The 21,207-nt window shown below is 41.3% G+C and overlaps 1 protein-coding gene across 1 annotated transcript in view; it reads left to right on the top strand.

Moving 5' to 3' along the window:
• VOPP1 (VOPP1 WW domain binding protein) overlaps positions 1 to 21,207 on the top strand; it is a 194,584-nt gene that overhangs the window by 148,358 nt on the left and 25,019 nt on the right. The window contains exons 3-4 of the mRNA XM_069083734.1: positions 7,401 to 7,478; positions 17,639 to 17,775. Coding sequence (XP_068939835.1) covers positions 7,401 to 7,478; positions 17,639 to 17,775 — 215 coding nt within the window. The remainder of the gene's footprint in view (positions 1 to 7,400; positions 7,479 to 17,638; positions 17,776 to 21,207) is intronic.

The raw sequence follows: 21,207 nt of genomic DNA, 5'->3' as shown, positions 1-21,207 counted from the left end.
GAGAGAGAGAGAGAGAGAGAGAGAGAGAGAGAGAGAGAGAGAGAGAATATGCAGATACCAATTAGGAATCTTTTTAGACTAGGCCAAGCAAGAGTTGAATGGGATAGAATAAAATTAGTAGCTGGGTGAACAAGTAGCAGGGGATGGATGCAACAAATAGAGTAGAGGAAGATTCAATAGAATTTGGCTGTTGATTGGTTATGAGGGCTAGGTTATATGAGAGCAAAGTGCTGAGGATGGGAACCAGATAGTGGTACCTTCAGTAGAAATAGGGAGGTTACTATAGGGATAGGTTTACAGGTGGAAATAATGAGTTGTGTTTTGGACATGTTGAATTGGAGATGTCTGTGAGACATCCCATTGAAAAAGTCTAGTAGGTAGTTGGTGATGTGGGACTGGCACTGAGGAAAAAGATGAGGGAAGGCTAGGTTGGTAAATGTGGGAGTCATTTGCATAGAGATGATAGTTGAACCCATGGAATTGAGGATATCTTCAAGAGAGATAGTATGGAGACAGCAGAAAAGAGGGAGCAGAGTAGAGTTTTAGGGGATAGCCACACATTGGAGACAGGAAATGAATAATTAAAGTCAGATATCCATATCCTTAGATTAATGCTATATATTATATCCCTTATATTCTCTTTTAAAGACTTCTCTTTTCCAGAAAAATCAACCTGACTGAGTGTAATTTATGCATCTTACAAAAAACATGGACCATATAATCTCTCTCTTGAAGGAGATTATAGTGTAGTGGGGTACAAAGCAAATCACTGTGAAGCCATAAACAATCAGATGCCACATTTTTGTATTCAATATAGATAAAATAGGAGTCCAAAGAAGGGAGAGGGACCTATACAGTTATCATTTCCATGTTGCAACTTCCCCCATCTGAGTTTTGATGTATTGTGGCTTGGCATAAGAAATTAAATGAGAATTTTGGGGGAGTTTGCAGAAGCTGCAGATGACACGTGAAGGCCAACAAATGACATGAAAAAAGTATTTTTATTTAATGTTGACCTACATGTAACTTATGACCAAATGCTTAGTCCAAATTTTATAAGGTGTGGTAAACACCTCATAAAAGAAAAAGAAAAAATTCTGACTTCTCTGGTAGGAAGTAGGACCAAAAAATTTTTACACAAATTTTCTAGATCACAGGGGTGCTATGTCCCTAACCCTGGCTATGTGGAAGGAATAGCTATAATCTGTAGTGACTGGAGAAGGTTTTGTTGAGTAAATGTGACTTATGCTAAACCTTAAGGATTTTTTCCCCCTCTCTTTCAAAAGATTTTTTTATAACTGAATTTCAGTATAATTGGTTTCCTTGGTAATTCTATGTGTTTTATTTTAAGTATTTTTAAACATTCAGAGAAGGGGCTTTGCCAGACTTCCAAAGGGATACACGTCCCACAAAAAGGATTAAGAACCTCTGCCTTAAAGGGTTATTATAAAGGAAGATGGAGAGTTTTCACAGGAGGGGGAATATAGCATAAAGAAAGATTTGGAGGTAGGAAAAACCTGCCATGTTGGGGAACAGCAATAAGTCTGTGGTTAGGTCAGGGTGCAGAATACTGGGAAAGAAAATTGGCTTGATAAGATTGGGCCAAATTAAGAAGGACCTTTAAAACTTGACAAAGGAGTTTGGACTCAGCATGTGGTAGGTTTATAAATTCTTCAGCCAGGAGGGATATGATAAAAGCAGTGTTTTGATAAATCAAGATGAATCTGGATAAAATACAGAGGAAAGATTAGGAGGGAGAGAGATTATATAGCAGGGAGACCCACTAGGCCCTTTCAATGATACAAGGGTGGGGTGATAACAGCTTGGATTAGGGTGGTTGGCACTGGAAATTAAGGAGTGGAAATAACTGAGAGAGATTTTGAAGGAAGAAATAACAAGACTTGCCAATAAATTAGATGCAGGAGCTAAAGGGAGAATGAGGAACCAGAAATGCCTCTAGTATTTTAAGCCTGGGGAGCAGAAGAGCGTTGTGATTAACACTTAGTGAGGAATTAAGTAGTTTGCAAAGGAAGCTAATTGGAGGGCAGGGTTAGAGATGGTAATGATGAAGACAACACTCTGTAAAAAAGCAAGACCTAACTATTTGTCTTTAGGTAATTAGGACTTCTTTTTTTTTACTTTTTAACTGGGTCAGAATTATTTCTTGATGCTCTCTAGGAAGAAGTCATTCTATATTCTAAGAAATATCCATGGGGTGGCTAGGTGGTGCAGTGAATAGATCATGGGCCCTGGAGTCAGGACAGGAGGACCTGAGTTCAAATCCGACCTCAGACACTTATACACACACACACACACACACACACACACACACACTAGCCGTGTGACCTTGGGCAAGTCACTTAACTCCAATTGCCCTACCTTTTCCCCTCCAAAAAAAAGCAAAAAAAAAAAAAAAAAGAAATATCCTTAAAGTACATGCCTAAATACATGTAAAATATTTTGAACTTGCCTAAAATTTTCTTGATTCACTGAGCAGCCAATGTTTTCCCCCAGGGTTTCCCAGGAGAGTTAGTTACACTGGATCTGGTCTTCATCTTCTTGTGTGCTGTTGGTGTGATAGCCCCTAGCATGATCTCTCTGGAATCTTCAACCTTTCCTTATCTCTTGGTTCTTTCCCTACTGCCTTCCAATGTGCCCAAATCTCCCCCATCCTTAAAAAATCTTTTCTCGGTCCTCCCATCCCCTCACACTATCCTCCTATATATTTTCTCCATTTCTCAGCCAAACTCCTTGGGAAAAACTGTCTGCATTCACTGCCTCCACTTCCTCTTCAGTCCTTTGCGATCTGGCTTTTGACTTTATCATTCAACTGAAATTGTCCTTTTCAGGGTTACTAAGATCTCTCAGTTGCCAAATCTGATGGTCTTTCTCAGTCTCCTCCTTCTCAACATATCTATTGCATATGATGCTGTTGATCAAGCTGGGTTCTCATGACACTGCTGTCTCCTGTTTTGCCTCTTGTTTACTAAACTCAGAACTTCCAAACTGAGCTCATTATCTTCCCCCCTCCCCTTCCCCAGACTCTCTCCTTCTCCAAATTCCCTATTTCTGCTTAAGGTGCCACTCTATCTCTCCCAGGTTCATAACCTTGGACTTGTAATATTCTCCTCCCTTTACCTCACCAACACAGCCAATCAGTTTCTACTTCTGCAACATCTCTTAGGTCTGGACACTTCTTTCTACACAAAGCTGTCATCTCAGTTCTGGTACTCATCACTTCTTGCCTAGGTTATCTCAACAGCCTCCTAATTGGTCCCTCTACTTCAAGCTTCCCTTCACTACAGTCTATTTCACACACTGCTATTGAAATGATTTTCTTTAAGCACAGACCTGACCGGATCATTCTTCTGCTCAGTAAAACCTTGTTTCTGTTGTCTCTGGGATTAGGTATAAACTCCTCTGTTTGACTAGCCCTTCACCACCTGGCCGCACTGCAACTTTCCAGAATCATTGAACGTTCTTCCTCTCATGCCCTGTGATCCAGCATGATTGGCCCTTCTCTCTGCTCTTTACCCATTCCACCTCACATCTCCATATCTTTGCATTGATAGACCTTCATCCCTTTCTCTTCTCCTCCTCCTCCTTTAAAATGCAGCTCAGGCATCACTTTCTATATGAAGCTCTCCCAGTCCCCCTCCCCCCCACCCACTCAATTTAGTGCCTGGCTTCCCTCCCAGATTTCCTTGGATTTTATTAATCACTTTCTATTCATTCCATACACACTTACACACATATACTTCTTGTCTTCCCTAAAAGAACATAAGCCCTTTTTGAGGATGGATTATGTCAGTAGTTAGGTGGTACGGTGGATAGAGCACCGGGCCTAGAGTCAGGAAGACCTGAGTTAAAATCCAGACTCAGACATTTACCAGCTAGTCAAGTCACTTCCCCTTCTATAGGCCTCAGTTTCTCCCTCTATAAAATGGAGTAGTAGAACCACATAGTTTCTGAGGGCCCTTCCAGCTCTGTGATCCGGTAAATTTGGACACCATTCTCCAAAGGCAAAACAAGGGGAAACATGGAGACCTTCCATCAGATAATTCAGGTGAGAACCTCTGAACATACCTTCAAAACCTTCTGGTAGACTGTAAATAGAGGCATTATTCCAACCAGTGGGACCAAGTCACAATCACATCATTAATGCCAGAGAAGAGCAGCTGGGGTGCTAGGGTCTTGGATTTGGAGGTAGGGGATCTCAGCCCAAATGTGAGGCAAGTCTCTTTCAGCTCTCAATCCCTGATCCTAGAAACTAAACTCCACCTTAAAACCCAAACCTCACAAGAATGTTGTTTGGTCAGCTGCCCATTTCTGCCTTTATTTCCAGGGAACTGACTAGGCACCTGTATTGTTCATTCTCCTAATTTGTTTTCATCAATGGAATTAGTTTTATCTATATAAATATTGAAATAAGACTTTCATTCCTAACATTCATCAGAGGTAACCACTGGATTAGTAAGAACTGTACACAATAAAAAATATTCACCCCCATCCTACACTACCCTACCCAAGGATCCAAAATATTGCTAATTATAGTGGTTTCATCCCAACGAGTGTTCCCTGCTTCTTGAAAAATTGAAGATGGAGAGTGGAGATTGGTCAATCAATCAGTAAATCAATCAATCAATCAAAAAGCATTTATTAAGCACCTGCTCTATGCCAGGCATGGTACTAAGAGCTGGAGGTACAGAGATAAAAATTAAACCAGTCCCTGCCTTCAAAGAACATACATGTTATCAGGGGAAACAACATATGCACAGTATATGTATGGATATATATATATATAATGTATATATGAATGTACAAATATTTCAGTTGTTGTTATTCAGTCATTGCACATTCAATGCCCAATTCTCCCTTAGGGGTTTCCTTGGCAAAGACACTGGAGTGCTTTGCCGTTTCCTCTTCCAGCTCATTTTACAGATGAGGAAACTGAGACAAACAGAGTTAAATGACTTACCCAAGGTCACACAGCTAACAGGTGTCTGAGGCCATATTTGAGCTTAGAAAGGTGAGTTCTCCTGACTCCAGACCTGGAGTTCTATACACTATACCAGCTAACTGCCATATAAAAATAGACAAGCCGGAAAGGAAATGCAATTAAAAGAAGGGAGTTGATGCCATCTGGCAAGGAGCAGGGTTCTGTTGTCAGATTCTCTCAGCATCCCAAACTCATGGATGTCACACAGCACTCATCTACTGGATCTTTGTCTTCCCTACTCTCCCTAGCCTACTGGAGATACCCAAATACCAGTTCAAGATTGAATTTCAAGAAGAGTGAGTACATCACATCTCTAGTTTAATTGTTTCTTCATATATTCTGCTGTGATAGGCACTCGTCATCCACTTGGTTTTTTCTGTGTGGATAGTTAGGTCACATTTTTTTTGAGGGAGTATGGATGTCCATTTAAGAGACTTTGTTTGTATTGTTCTGGGACTTGACATGATCCACAAATAAGCTTCTGAAGTACCTTGGACTCCGATTGGACTAAGTTCACATCCTCCACATGTCAGAGATTTTTATTGAGCATTTGACTCCTTGTTATATGACTTACCTGATAATAATCATCAGAGGAAAGTTGTCTCTATTATATGCTTCAAGGAATATTGTATGATTGCTATATGTTGCATATTTTTTGAAGGAGAGCCTTTAAAGTGATACTTTCCACTACAATATCAGATGATTCTTTATAAAATATAAAAATGTATAGAAACTATATATAAAATATACAGAATATATTAAGTATGTAGGAACTATATCTTATATACAAATATATAGAAATGTCACTGCTTTTTTCTAATGGTCTTATTAGACAGTGGAGCTCAAAGGTGCCTTAGAGATCATAGAATCATGGATTTATATCTGGAAGAAACCTATTATATGGAGTTAAGTCCCTTTGATTTGCAAAGATGGGAACTGAGACCCAGACAGGTCTCACACTGCAAGTTAGTGGCATTGCTGGGCCTACACATGGTCTTCAGAGACTCAGGATGATGTTCTAACCATTATACAACACAACCTCCCAGTCTTGTCCTTTTCCGACTTCCTTATAACTTTTTGTGTTTCTTTGTTTTCATTGTCCTGCCTATTATACTCACACACCCTTCACCATGTGGGCAGTGTTTGCTTGGATAGAAAGTGACATTTAGTATTTCCCAGTTAATTCATGAATTGATGTTATTAGCGGCCCTCTTTGTTCACAGCAGACAAACAAGAATATTGTGCAAAGTATGTTACCATTTTTCTCATATAATCAAAGCCTTTTTCCTATCCCTCCCCCTACCTCTGGCCATACTTTTTTATCTTAAAAAAAGAATTGGCATCAACCTAGATTGCCATCATTTGGTCACTTAATAAAATCTGGAATCCACATTTTCCCCCTCCCTTACTGTTAAATTTGGGCTCCACTCTGGTGCAGAGCATACAACTCTGAAAGGAAAAGTAGAACAGCAGCCTTGGGTGTCCACATCTCTTCCCTTTTAAAAAAGTAAATCCTGGTCTCAGGAAGAACAAAATGTTCTGCTTGGAAGTTGAGGAGGGAGGGGAGGGGCTATTTTTGGCAGAAGGGTTTTTTTAGGAGAGGGGTGTCTGAAAGTGGAATCCATCAACATTTGTGCTGGTTTGGGGCCATGTTTCTGGTGTACGTAGAGTCTGGCACTTGTTGTAATGGGCTGTTATATTCTCAAAGTGAAGTGGGGCAGAGTTGGCTCTCCCCAGAGCCTATCTGCCCTCCATCATTGGTGGTTTACATTTGCAGTCAGCTCACAGCCTCCAAGTAAGCCTACCTCCCCTCTCAGTAGTTCTGCCCAGCTGTACTGAAAGCCACCAAGGTGTGATGAAGGACCCTCTCAATACCGATCCAGGCTGAAGCATTCTATACCCAAAGAGGATTCCAAAGGTATTTATTCACAGCTGTTGATGAATCCAACAGCACCGAAGGGGTGTGTGTGTGTGTGTGTGTGTGTGTGTGTGTGTGTGTGTGTGTGTGTGTGTGTGTGTGACAGAGACAGGAGAGAGAGGCAGAGGTGAGAGTAGAAGCCAGCAGGTTTCAGGCTCCCTAGCAATCCTCCTGTTTGCCAGGCAGGAAACCAGCTGTGCCCCATGTGACCATGGCAACAGCTTATGGTTTGGTCTCCGAGTCTGTGATGACATATTCAACCCTGCTATTGTCAGAGGATCTAATTACATCAGAGACAGTGTTAGTCACAGAGGTCACATTCAATGGTGCTTCTTATTTAATCAGTTGCATTTAAAGGCAAATACACTTGGAAATGCCTTTCTCCTTTGTTCCCTGCCCCAATGCCAATTCCGAAATAGCTGCTACTTGTTATTTGAAATAATGACGGCCCCCAACTGTTTCTTTTGTCCTTCTCCTCTGCAGATGCCGCTCCTATGAAGACTGCTGTGGGTCAAGATGCTGTGTGCGGGCTCTGTCCATACAGAGGCTCTGGTATTTTTGGTAGGTTGCTGCTTCTCTTCCTTAGGGATGTTTGCCCATCACTCATTGGAGAGGCACTATGGTCATGAATCAAGAGTCAAGATTGGAGTCTGGAAGGTCTAGGTTTAAATCGGACTTCTGATACTACCAATGAGATAATTCTTTGAACCTCAGTCCTCTTCATCCGTAAAATGAAGTTCAAGTACATGACACCAAAGGTCTCTGTTGGTCCTAACTCTATGATCCTCAGAATCCGGCCACTGCTTCTGAAAATGACCAACGGTTACCAAGTGTGGATGAAGGCAGAGACCATTAATGTTACCATTAAGCTCATCTGCCTTGCCCCTTGGTTATTGTGCTATGACAATAAAATTTTCAAATGGCTACTTTGGTGTTGACATCATGACCAGTCATGCATGGTACCCAAAGAACCATGATGGAAACTTGATCCTATTCCCATGTCCTTCAGCTCTTCTCATTAACTCTCTTCAGTACTCAGATTTCAAAGGTATGGGCACCGCTTCCCACACATGACTCTCAGTAAACAGCCTTGATGAGTTGTGGTAGTCTGAAAAAAATAATGATCACCTAGCTTGTTGGTAAGGAGCCTTCATGGTCTTAACAAAGCTGATTGGGCCTTGGAGCCCAGGCATAATCAATTCCCAAACCTTCACCCAAAGCCTTCCTAGCTTGATAGAACCTGCCAGCAGCTGATGTCCATTGACACAGCATATTAGAACCCATAACCACCTAGTTTTCCAGAGTTAGGACAGAAGCTGTGGAGGGAGTCAGTCCCAACTCCTGAAGTGCCTAAAAATGGAAAACTCCTTCATATTCTCCTCTTGACCAGTTTCAAGCCTAAGTGGCTAGAGAAATTAGTATTCAGCAAGTTAAGATACACCTGGAAATCTTTTTACACTGAATTAATTCAATTTAACAAATATTTATTGAGTACCTATTATGTTTAAGGCTGTGCTAAGCACGGATGAAGATACTGAAATGAGAAAGACTTAATACCTGCACTCTAGTTTCCAACAATTTACAATTTCCTTAATCTTATGTATTTTGCCTATGAAATTTTTGCATTTTCAAAAGTAAGCATTTATTTTCTCTCCCTCTCACTTCTCCACAAAAAAAAATTGAAAAAGAAGAAAAAGAAGTCATGTAACAGATATGCATAGCATATGCATAGTCAAGCAACCAACACTAATTCCCACATCAGCCATGTCCAAAAATGTATGTCTCATTCTGCATCCCGAGTCTATCACCTCTTTCCTTGATGTTATCTTTAGGACACTGGTGCTGGTAACTCCCTTTCTGTATTGCTGTGCTGCTGTTAAAGGATTCACTCAGGAGACAATGATGGTACACTTTGAGGGGGAGAAGATACAATTATAGTTTTGAGGCAGGATGAAGCTGCATCCTTAGGGAAAGTCCAATTAAGAAACAGAGCTTGATTTGCAATTAGGTGTTTTCAGAATTCAAGAATCATGACTATGGGTAGAAGTGTCTCTTTAAGAATTTGTTTGATTTTGTGAGTCATCGCAGATGAAATAATGGTTGTTGTTTCTTTCCCATATGCCAGGGACACGGGCATATCTGAGAAAGGGGAAAATAAAAGAAATTTTCCCTTACACAGAACACATCTGTCAAGCACCTACAAAGACACTGTGCTAGGCACTGGAGATAGAAAAATGAAAAACAGCATCATCTCTACCTTCATGGAGTTTAAAAGAGTAGGGGATGGGTACCTAGATAAAAATTATATGAGAGAGAATATAATAATAGCAAAGGAGATATCCAAACAAAGTGCTCCAGGAAAGTTTGAGGAGGAACATTACTTTCAGCAGGAGGTAGAATGAGGGGAAGAAAAAAGGAGATATAAAAAGGGAAGACTTCATGGAAGAGTTGATACTTGAGCCTTGAAGTAAGAGAAGGATTTCAGTAGGTGGAGATGAGAAGAGGCAGGAGATATTGCATTCCAGGCATGAGAAATGGATAACTTTTTGCACATGCATGAAAAAGCAATTGCTTACTACATATTAGCCTCTATGAAAAGCTCTAGGGGTGCAAATGCAAAGGTCAAGATAGTCCCTAACCTCAAGGAGCTTATATTCTAATGGAGAAGACAATACTCATGAGCAACCATAGTGACTACGGATCTGTAAAGTCTCAGGGATGGCTGATGACACTATAGGGCAGTTGATTGACAAACCATTTCCTAGGTCCATAGAATTGATATGATCACTTTTCCAAGAGTTGAAAGAGGTAAGGCTGGGGAAGGGGTATTCGTGAGGACCTGGCATAGAGATGCCTAGAGACCAGCATGAGTGTTTGGATCAAACTAGAGATGGGGAGCTCTTACCAGTTATGAGCTCGGGAGCCCAGGAGGGGAGCTGGAACACTGGGACCAAGGATGGACTGAAGCAACATGACAAGAAGTTGAAGCGAGGATATGATTGAGAAATAGTAGCCCAGTTTGTCTAAAATATAATGGGAATAATAAAGATAGATTGGAACTGAATTGTGGAACTCAAATGTTGGACTTCTGCTATAGGCAATGAGGACCCTCTGATGTTTTTAAGTAGGGGAGAAAGATGGTAAGATCTGAACATTACAGAACTTCTTTTGACAGCTATATTAAGGTTAGACTGGATGCAAAAAGACAAATAAGGTGACTTAATGCAGGCAGGGGATGATATGGGCTTGAACTAGGATGGTAGCTGTATTATGAGGAAGGGGATTAATGTGTAGGATCAAGCAACAAGCATTTATTTTGTATTTGCTATGTGCTGGGTACAATTCTAAGTGATGAGGATGCTTAGAAAGGAAAAGCCCCTGTCCTCAGGGAGCTTACATACTGATGCATAAACTTCAACAGAATTTGGCAACTAATTGGACATAGGACATTAGAGGGAAAAGGGAAGAGTCAGAGATGACACTGTGATTGTGAACATGGTTGATATGGAGCATTTTGGGGCAAGGTCTATGGTTTGAGAGTCATCTGCATTGATCGATGAAGGGGGTAAGATTACCAAGGAAGAAAATGGATAGTCAGGCCATATTAAGGACCTACTATTGCTGGCCACTGCACTAAGTGCTGGGGTACAAAGACAAAAAACACACGAGTCTTGGAAGAAATCTGTACTTTAAAAGGACCATTCAAATGAGCCAGTGAATAAGACGAAGAAGGAACGTTCATATAGGTAGGAAGAGAAGCATCATGGAGGAGAGAGTGGCATCATGAAAGCCCAAGGAATAAAGGATACCTAGGTTCCATCCCACATCCCTTTTCATATTGCTTTTCTGTCTGTAATTTATCTGCTGTTGTAGTTAAGGACTGGGCTACACTATCGGTAAAGATAAGCCTCATGGAGCCTGGGAGCTTCTGTCCCATGGTCTGAAACAACAGCCACTTCAATTTGCACAGGCTTTCCCCTTCACGTAGGGTCCCCCCCCCCATTTGTGTGATCAAGGGAAGCTCCTGAAAGATAAGATGACATGCCCCTCCCTTATTTGTTATCCAAGTTTTGCCTTTCATTTTAGTACTCTTGGTTCTTCTAATCTTCTCTACCATCAATAGATTCTCTTTCCATATAGGTCATAAGTAAATCTATTTGAGGCAAAGTCATTTTAGAAACTGCCTGTACTCTGAGCTGGAATGCTATCTCCTTGCTACCTTGGCTAAATGTGCTAGTTAGAGTCTTCTTGGTCTCCCTCATGGCTGTTGAGGTGGCAAGAGGCCAGCTTCCCACATAGGAGGGCAGTGATTTCAAGCTCTCATTCCTTCTATAATAGTCCTCTCCTGCTTTGATGCCTGACATATCCCAGTTAGATATTTGTTTCTTTGATTTAGGAACAGTGTTCCAGCCAAATACAAATAACCCTGGTAGTAATAACATACTTAAACATCAGCAGTTCCAGTGGGTTACAACTCTAAAGAATCAATCCATGTTGGCACTGGAAGGAACCTTAATGCAGAGACACCGTAATCCTAGCTCTGTGACTATGGGAAAGTGAACTCAACCTCTCGAACCTGAGTTTGCATGCTCAAGTTAATCAGTCAATCAACCAACAAACATTTATGAAGGGTTTACGATGTGCCAGGCACTGTGCTAAGTGCTGGGGATACAAATAGAAGCAAAAAATCCCTGCCTTCAAGGAGTTTGTAGTCTAAAGGGGAAAGACCTACAGAAAAAGGATCTGAAAATCAGGTTAGAGAGGGGAATGGAGAGAAAGGTACCCAGGGAGAATAAAAAAGGAAGTGCATTTGGAGTCAGAGGACCTGGATTCGAATTTCAGCTTTGCCACCTGTGTGACCTTGGACAAGTCACTTAACCCTCTCTTTGCCTCAGTTTGTTCCTCTGTAAAATGAGGTGGTTGGACTAAATGGTCTTTTAACCACAGCATCCTCCCTTTAGCCTTGGGCTCATAGGATCATAGATCATAGATATCTGGAAGAAACTTCAGAGATCATCTAGTCCAACCCTTCATTTTATAGATGAGGAAACTGAAGTAAGTTAGTAGACATCAGAGGCAGAATTTGAACTCATGTCCTCTGATTCCCGAGTAAATGGTCTTTCTGTTATACCATACCTGATCCAGTTTTCTGGACTGATCCCTGATTCCACAAGAGGACAATAAAGCTGGCAGAGATATTTGGCTGCCTTTTGATCTGTTAGCCATATTGGTTAATATGATCAGAAACAGTGGAACCATATAATGGGGTCCCTTTGTAAAGAAGCTGGCCAAGAGATGTTACTATAAAGTGTAGATGGGTTCAATTACCCCAAGTCTGGGGTGAGTTTATATTACAATTGAGAGATGCCCTGTAAGAATCTTGTAAGGGATTTTTTTTCCCTGAAACATTAACATTTTGGTTTTATGTCAGGATTCTTACAGGGTTTACCCCCCCAAAACCCTATCAATATTCTGGTTTTCTGTCATGATTATTAGAGGGATCATAAGATTTAAAGTTGGAAGTGACCTTACCAAGGCCCAACCACAGAGACTGCACCTTGCTCAAGGTCCCCCCCCCCCCAGTAGTAACTAACAAGTTAGGATTCAAAATAAGTCCTCTGATTTGAAACTTGGTGTTTTTCGTACTTTACCATACCAACATTTAACTCAGATGTTCCCTACAGGGATAAGAAAAGCCTCATAAGTATTATGACTTCATAGACACATAGTAAGGGTCTGCTATTGCTAAGTGCTGTACTAAGCACTGGGGACACACAAAAAAAGTTCTTGCCCTTGGTGAGCTCCCATTCTAAAGAGAGAAGACATAAAAGAGGCTGCTAAACTGGGGGGGGGGGGGAGTAGAGATGGTGGGTATCAGGTACTGGGGCATGATGAAGTCCTACAACTGGGTGGGAAATGATGAGGTATCTGCTTGGTCCCCGCCTTCAATTGAGGATTTTGGAAGAATACTTCAGTGTCCACCCCCTACCCTCTCAAACCAAAGGGTGGGAGGAGCCCCAGGGGCAGGGGATGCTGGGGAGGTGTGTCAGAGCCCATAGCATCTAATCACTGACAGCTTTCTCTTGGTGTTGCCTCTACTGGGCCAGGACCCCTAGCAACCTACAAAAGTGACAATAGACAAATCAGATGTAATGAAGTAACATGTATGGAACAGATTTCCCTTCCTGTAGGTGAAGATGCCCAGCAGAGCTTGAAGATGATAATGATGACTGATCATTGTTGATGTTATATTCCCTCCTCTTCACCAGAGTCCTCTATAATTATCTCACCAACTACCTTGTAACCCATATCAGAGGACCTTTGATCCTGGGGCCCCACTCTCCTGGTCGGTGACTCCCCAGGAAAGGCCTGGTTCCTAAAACTACATTCCCTCCTCTTTGGCCTTCCCAGGCTCCTCAACCATCTCTTCATGCATGTACTTTTCCCCTAGCCCTCTGTAGTTCTAGAGTCATGGTACATGATCAAATCAACTCTGTCATTGACCTTGAATTGTGTTTTTCCATCTACTACCCTACATTTCTTCCACTCGGTTGTGACTTCCCAAGGGGACAGGCCGTCTGTAACCTTCTTGAAGGCAGAGACAAGTTTTGCTTTGTCTTTTCCTTCCTAGTACCTAGGGCAGTACTTGGCCCATAATAAGAGACTAATAAAAGCCTTTTTGTACATTCATACTGAGGACTTTTCTCACAACAACTCTGTGAAATGGGTGTTACAATTACAAGCATCCTCAATTGACATGTGAGGCTCAGAAGGGTTAAGTGACTTGGCCATAGGCACAGAGATTGTTAGTATTAAAGTTAAGACTCAAACAGTTTTTCTGACTCTCAAACATTCTTTTCTTCTAGTACCCCATAGAGATCCCAGATTGCCACAACTGTGCCATGCTCCCAGTCATGATGGTGTCGCCTGATTCCTCTTACTCCTGAGACACATTGTCCCTCTGGTCTCATACTCAACCCCATCATTGTAGACTGCTCTCACACCAACTATGTGTACTAGACACACGCAGCCCTTGCCTTCAATTGGGCTGAAACATCATTGCTGGACCAGTGCAGTGGCCGCCACAGCTCCCTTCTGGCTTCAGCTTCTAGGTGGCAGGGTTTCCCCTCAACCCCTTTAACTGTCCAGGAAATTCTCCACTTGTACTTTAAGGTCATCTGTTCTTGATCTAAAACAACAGAGTTTTGAAAGAAAGAGGAAAGAGTACCACCCTTGATTAGAAAATTCAGCTCACATCCTATGGAACTATACCCATTTATTGGGAAAGGAAGCAAAGGACTGGTCTCTCTGTATTCTGGTTTGCAAAGTACAATAGATTGACAGAAAAGGCACATTTGCTCCGCTGAATTCTGGGAAGGTCTCCAAGACAGGACTAACAATAAAAAGGAATATCTCCCAAACAATCAAACCCATAACTCACAGCACTTCAAAGAACTATAGCTTCTTATTAAACTCCCTCTGCCCTTCTCTCAAATTTCCCTTATCTCTTTCTTCCCTCCCATTTTTCATCTTCACATGCTCCTTCCCTTCATCAACTCATTTTTTTTTCCAAATGCATTCTGCTCAGGCCTCTTGCCTTCAAGAATGAGCGACCATATCTACTGACAGGCATCTCAGCCCATAACTCTCTCTTGATAGTTGCTAGCTGGTCCTGTCTCCAGCCTGCCATGTACTTTAAAAAAAAATTCATTTGAAGAAACCGACAGTGAGCCCTGGTATGAATTTCTTTAGTCCTTCTGATGGATATGACAGTGTTTTGTTTCACCTGTTGGGGGCTGGGAAAATGTCATCTAAGAGAGGAGAAACTGAAGTAAGTTGGGGCTTATGTCAAGGAAAGAATCATAACTGGAAGCCATAATATAATAAGCTTCAGAGCTAGAAGCAACCTTAGAGGCCATTTATACCAACCTTCTTTATTTTATTGATGAGGAAATCAGGGCTTATATAGGTAAAGGAACTTGCCCAGGATTACGCAGGGAGTAACAGAGCTGAGATTTGAACCAAGGTCCTCCCAACTACAAATCCAAGGTCCCTTCTATACCTGCCTCCCTTTAGTCATTACAGTTTCCAGGTGGGATGACTTAGGCCCACAAATATTGAGCAGGAGTACCAATAATGAATGGGAGGGAAATGAAGGAGTTTGGTCAAACTAATTCTACCATCCCTTCCAGCTCGAAATCTGTTATTCCAATATGATTATATAGTTCATATTTCTATAATAATATGTCACAATACATAAAACAAGTTTACTCCCAAAAATCCTGTGAAGAAGGTGGTAGAAAAATCAGTAGCCCCATTTTACATTTACTTACCCATGATCGCATGACTAATGACTGTCAAAATCTTGAAACTGACCAGTAAACTGGTCACTCCCATGCTGTGGGAACTCTGCTATCACCTGAGCAGAAATCACTGGCAGCTCTAATCTTTTCTCAGGTATTAAATTCTTCTCACACCAGCCCAGTGTACCCCATATGGTTATCATTTAGCCCACTCTGGGGAGATCAGGCTTTAAAGGAATAGCAGTTCCACTCTGGGATCTCAGCATATTGTCTGTGGGATTTGAGTTATAGGATTGCATATGAGAGGGCAGATCAGACAAAGAGAGAACCAACATATCAGTTTTTAGTTGAGTATCCTGAAGGCCATCCTCCAGCGTGCCTCGTATCCATCCATGGCCTGTGATTGCTCTGTTCCTTGATCAGGGCTGACAGATTTGTAATGGAAAGTCCCACTGAGGTTTCATGATTTGCATTTGGCCTCATAAGAACTTCTCTGCAAAGGGTTTTTTTTTTCCCCTTTCCTTGCTGCTGGTTTCTTTCACTCCTATCTATTCTTTAGGGTGGATAGTTGCTCTAGAATATAATATGGGCTGATCATGGGGACCTAATATCATAAAGTAACCCACTGGTGTAATGATTTGGTGAGTACAGTATGTCAGGCTCTAGGGAATAACTCACATCAGACCTTTGGGTCCAATCATCATTGCTGTCTACTTGGAAGAGCAAAAACCAGGGATAAGAATGTTTAGGTTTCCATTATACTTTGGCATTTACAAATCACCCAATGAGGCAGGGAGTAAAAAATTTCTAAGTCCCCATTTTTTATATGAACAAACAGGCACAGAGGACCTCAGAGTAACTCACCTGTGGTTATCTAGCCTTGAAATAGTAGAATTCCCTCAGGAATATGGGGCTTTCACTTTCAGTCAAACTATGGATCAAGTTCTATCCATGTTGGGAGATGACTTGCTATGGGTCTTTTCCCCTTTTTCCTGATGACTAGAAACATCATAGGATTGGGAGATAGGTCAATGTACTGGACATCAGGAAAACATGGTTTCAACTCCTATCTCAGACACTTATTATCTATAAAACCCTAGACAAGACACTTTTCCTCTTTGTGCCTCAGTTTACTCACCTGTAAAATGAGGGTGTTGGGGGGGCGGCCAGGTAGCACAGTGAGTAAGAGCACCGGCTCCAGTGTTGGGAAGACCTGGGGATAGAATCCGGGCTCAGACACTTAGCATCCACCCAGAAACACCTGGCCATGTAACCTTGAGCAAGTTACTTAACCCCAATTGCTTAAAAAAAAAAATGAGGGTGTTGGACTGTGGTTTGATGGCCCTAAATCTGTGATCCCTCTATCCAATGTTTGAGATTTTTAGCAATAAATACTAAATATTATTGTGTTTAAATATACAGATATGTCTAATTTCAGATCATCAATCACAATCACTATTTTTCAACAGAAAGGGCCTTTTATTTTCTCAACAAAAGGCTCTGTCCCCTTAAGAAGTGAGGCGAGACATCGAGAAATGCAGGCAGTTATATTGATTGACCTTTGCAATAGAAGAATGGAAAGTTGAGTAGGCAACAAAATTGATTTGTTTTGGAGAATAGTGTATCCAAACATGACATGACAAGTGTTTTCTCATATTTTGATTATTTAAAATCTTTGGCCTTTCTGACTGATTCATTTGATGTCTTGGTTAGTTTTGTGGAACTAGCTTTTTTTTTTTCTTAATCTCCCTTATTCTTTTAAAAGCTACAGGGGATGGCTCTCTGAATAAGGGAGGGGCAAGGATATATTTAGCAATGAAGATGATGTGAAGATAAAAGATATCAATACTAGTGGGTTTTTTTTTAATCTTAGGGCTGAAGGTCAAAGGGGAAGATGGAGGAGTTTGGTCCTGGTTATTCCTTTAAGTTTAGCTATTCTCTTGCTGCTTAAGTTTGTGCTCACGTCAATGCATTCTGATTAGGCTAGTGCCATTGGTCCAGGAATGGGCAGAGAAGTTTGGCTCAGTCTTCCCCCAGCCAGGCAAAACTCATCACATAATGTTGCCTGGCAACCCTGCTCTAGATCCCAAGGATCCAGAATCCCTCAGAACCTGAGCATTGTCCTATACATTTTTTTGTGTACTGCCATTGAGGGTAAACTGCTATGGGTCTGCCACGATTCATCTGGATCCCCTATGCCCCTCTTCTTCAAAGGTAGTGTTTCTGCTAGTTTATGTTGACAGTGAGCATGTCCCAAGGGGATTCAGCAGTGGAGCAAAGATAATTTTTGAGGAGCTGTGATCTTCATCTTTCAAGAGTATCCGAGGTCCCACCTTCCTGCATTACTCTCCCCCCTCCACTCTGATTTCCAACCCAGAACCCATGCCAACTTGCATTTTTGTCTTCCTCTTCCTTCAGGTTTCTTCTGATGATGGGCGTTCTCTTCTGCTGTGGAGCTGGCTTCTTCATTCGCAGGAGGATGTACCCTCCACCGCTAGTTGAAGAACCAACATTTAATGTATCCTACACCAGGCAGCCCGCTAACCCAACAGCAGGTCAGCCAACAACTGTCTCTGTAATGTTCCCTCTTACCTTTGAGTGTGTACATTTCATTTATCTTGTATGGCAAGAGTAGAGCTTGTAGGAGGATGCTGCTGCAGAACACAGACACACACACACACACACACACACACACGCAGAATATAAATTTAAGCTTCATCTTTTAAAATTCCCTAGCAGGTACTGGTTGGAAGGTTATTTCACAGCATGGTTTTTCTCATATAATAGGGAAAATGACTGTATCTCCCAATGAGTGTTCAGTTTTTCCCCCCTAGGAATAAAGAAAGAGGGCATAAGAATTCATGTAGGAAGGAATTGCTTTTGACAGTTCACACAAACTTGGTTTAACGCTTTTTGAATCCATGTGAAAGCTGGTTTATTCTTCCTTCTGACCCTTGTGAAAGTCAGTCAACTAGTACCTACTATGTGTCAGGCGCTGTGCTAAGTGTTTGGACAAAAAAAGGCAAAAGACAGTCCCTATTTTCATGGAAATGGTAAACCATTCTAGTGTCTTTGCCAAGAAAACCCTAAATGGGATCACAGAGTCAGACAAGACTGAAAACGACTAAACCACAAAATTCCAAGGAGCTCATGGTCATGTGGGGGAGACAACATGCAAATAACTGTGTAACATACAAGTTATATTCAGGATAAATGGGAGATAATAAACAGAGGAAAGACATTAAGGGGGATTAGGAAAGCTTTCTCATAGAAGGTAGGATTTTAGCTGGCACTTGAAAAAGGAAGCCAGGGAATTCAGGGAGCAGTGATGAGAAGGGTCAGGCATGAGGGACAACTATTGAAATGCCCAGAGTCAGGAAATGGAGTATCATGCAAGGAACAGCAATGAAGCTAGGGTCACTGGAGAGGAGAAATGGTGATGGCCTCTACTGAACAGCAAATATGAAGTTACATGGGATACAGAGAACATCTTTACTGGAACTTAATTCATTCACTATCTCTGTTTGCAGAACTTTCTGGCACTATGTCGAAGACATATGATTCTCCCATTGGAACTATGGTTACTATCATGATGGCTATTTTAGGAAAACTCTTGGGTTGGTCAAATCCTAGAGGTCAAAAGGAAATGTTGGGGAATAATGTGGATATTTTAACAAGCATAGATTTATCTGTCCATTCATTCATTCACATTTAGTCACCAAATGTCTTATATTTAACTTCTCAAGGTCAAAAGGAAATGTTGGAAAACAATGTGAGTATTGCAGCAAGCATAGATTTATTTGTCCATTCATCCATTTACATTTAATTACCAAATATCTTATACTTAACTTCTCAATGCTCCAAGAAACTGTTAAGACTAAGATCTACATTGGTGGAGAAAATCCCTAAGAGAGTTCTTGACTCTGACTTAAATCAGAGATCTAGACCCTACCTTCCCCATCTAAAAAATAAATCCCACATAAATTTGTACAAAAGTTCTCACCAAGAGGAAAATAAAATACATGATCTAGTCCATGTGAGTGTCCATTATGCTAGAGAACTTGGATAGATTTTGGTGTCAACATTCAACCCATTTCCCCTCTTCAAAACTCTGGGACAATCTTTGGCTTTTCTCACCTTTACTTCTCATCTTAAGTTTCAATAATATTCCTGTTGATTTCACCTCTATAATTCCTACTGCATACATTCTCTTCTATCTGTTGCCCTATCCCTGATTGTCCGCCATTATCCAAGGCCCTCACTGCCACCCACCTCAACTGTTGCGGTAACCATGATAACCACTCCTGCCTCAACTATCTCCACTATCTAGTCCATTCTTATAATCCAGTAGAATGTAAACCTCCTGAGGGTGGGGTCTATTTCATTTTTTTCTTCATATTCTTAAAAAGCACAGATTTATGACCAGCAAGTGCTATTCTAGCCTAACCACCTGGGATAGGGAACATACCCTAAAACAGATGTAGTTATAAGTAGATAGCAGTTGACTATACATCCATCTTACATAACCACATTTCTCAATAACCTAACCCCTGTTTTCATCGATTGCTTCAGGTTGCTAGGCCATGCCACTGATGAAGGCTGATTTTGCCAAGAAATATTTCCTTCTTATCTCTTGGACTATGTTAGATACTTGGTTAAAATGAAGTTTGGGGACCTTGCCATTAACTCCTTAGCCTGACATTTTAAGCTCCTCCCCTACCCCCAACTTGATTCTAGACTAACTTTTCAGTCTTATTTATTATTCCAATTTTCAAGCCAAACTGAATTACTCAATTTCCTCTGAACTTGTCCTGAGTTTCCCACCTCCTACCTACTATCTACTAGCCAGCTATATGACCCTGGGAAAGTCATTTAACCTCTGATTACCTCAGCTTCCTTAACTGTTAAATGGAAATAATAACTGCAGTTACTTCACAGGGCTCATTGAAATGAGATACTATTTGTAAAGCACTTAGCACATAGTAGGTACTACATAAATGCTTATTTCCTCCCTCCACCCCCATTCAACCATTGTCAGTGTCTAGATTTCCCTTCTCCCAACCTCAGCTCATCTGGTTGACATGTTATGGACACATCAAGGACCAGCTCCATCATTACCTCCTCTCTGAAGCCTTTCCTGATCTTCCCAGACAGAAACATACCTCACCTAGCTGATCTCATAGCTCATTATATTCCTGAATCTGCATCTCCCCCTGCTGGACTAAGAATGCCTTGAGGGCAGTGATCATGGAGTAATTATCTTTGTCTAGTTGCTAGACAGTTAAAGGTTCCCAAACTTATTTGGCCTACCTCCCCCTTTAAAAAAAAAAAGTTACTCAGCGCCCCCTTGGAAATCTACTTTCCTTAATCCTTTGATGTTTTTTTTTTAATGCATAATTTCAAACTACTACTATCCCCTCATCAATCTAGTGCCCCCTCCTCCCCCGGGGCAATATCACCCACTTTGGGAACCTATGCCTAGCACCATGCATTACACATAATAAGAAATTATTAACTTTGGCAAATGAAGAATGAATTCACCACATCTCATCTAAAAAACTGGCATAATTTTTAAAAATTTCTTGTAGGAAGAGCTAAAGAAGTTGACAGATTCATAGAAACTCAAAATTGGAAGGGTCCTCATATCCCTTACAGCTTTCACTGAGTTGAATTGAATTGGAGAATGCAAACTGAATTGGGAATCCCTTTGGTTCTATATGCTTGAGGTTGCATTTTCACAGTATTCTTCTATCCTAGTGAGTGGTACCATAGCTTAATAGAGAGCTAGCCTCCAAGTCAGGATGACCTGAATTTTAACTCCCCTTACTGACGCATACCACAAATCTCTTAACCCCTCAGTGCCCTCTATAACTTTCTTCTATAACTCTAGGTTACAAAGAAGGTGCCAACCTCCATTGCTAGAGAGAGTGTCCTTATTTAGGAGCTCCCTATATTCATGAAATCATAGGTCCAGTTCCTATCCTGAT

The sequence above is a fragment of the Petaurus breviceps genome, unplaced genomic scaffold (assembly GCF_028583685.1).
Source record: "Petaurus breviceps papuanus isolate PSGF00001 unplaced genomic scaffold, PetGlider_PUasm1.0 174, whole genome shotgun sequence".
NCBI classification, from domain to species: Eukaryota; Metazoa; Chordata; class Mammalia; order Diprotodontia; family Petauridae; genus Petaurus; species Petaurus breviceps.
Note: the sequence above shows the minus strand (reverse complement) of the source record. Positions and strands in the feature narration are given on the sequence as shown.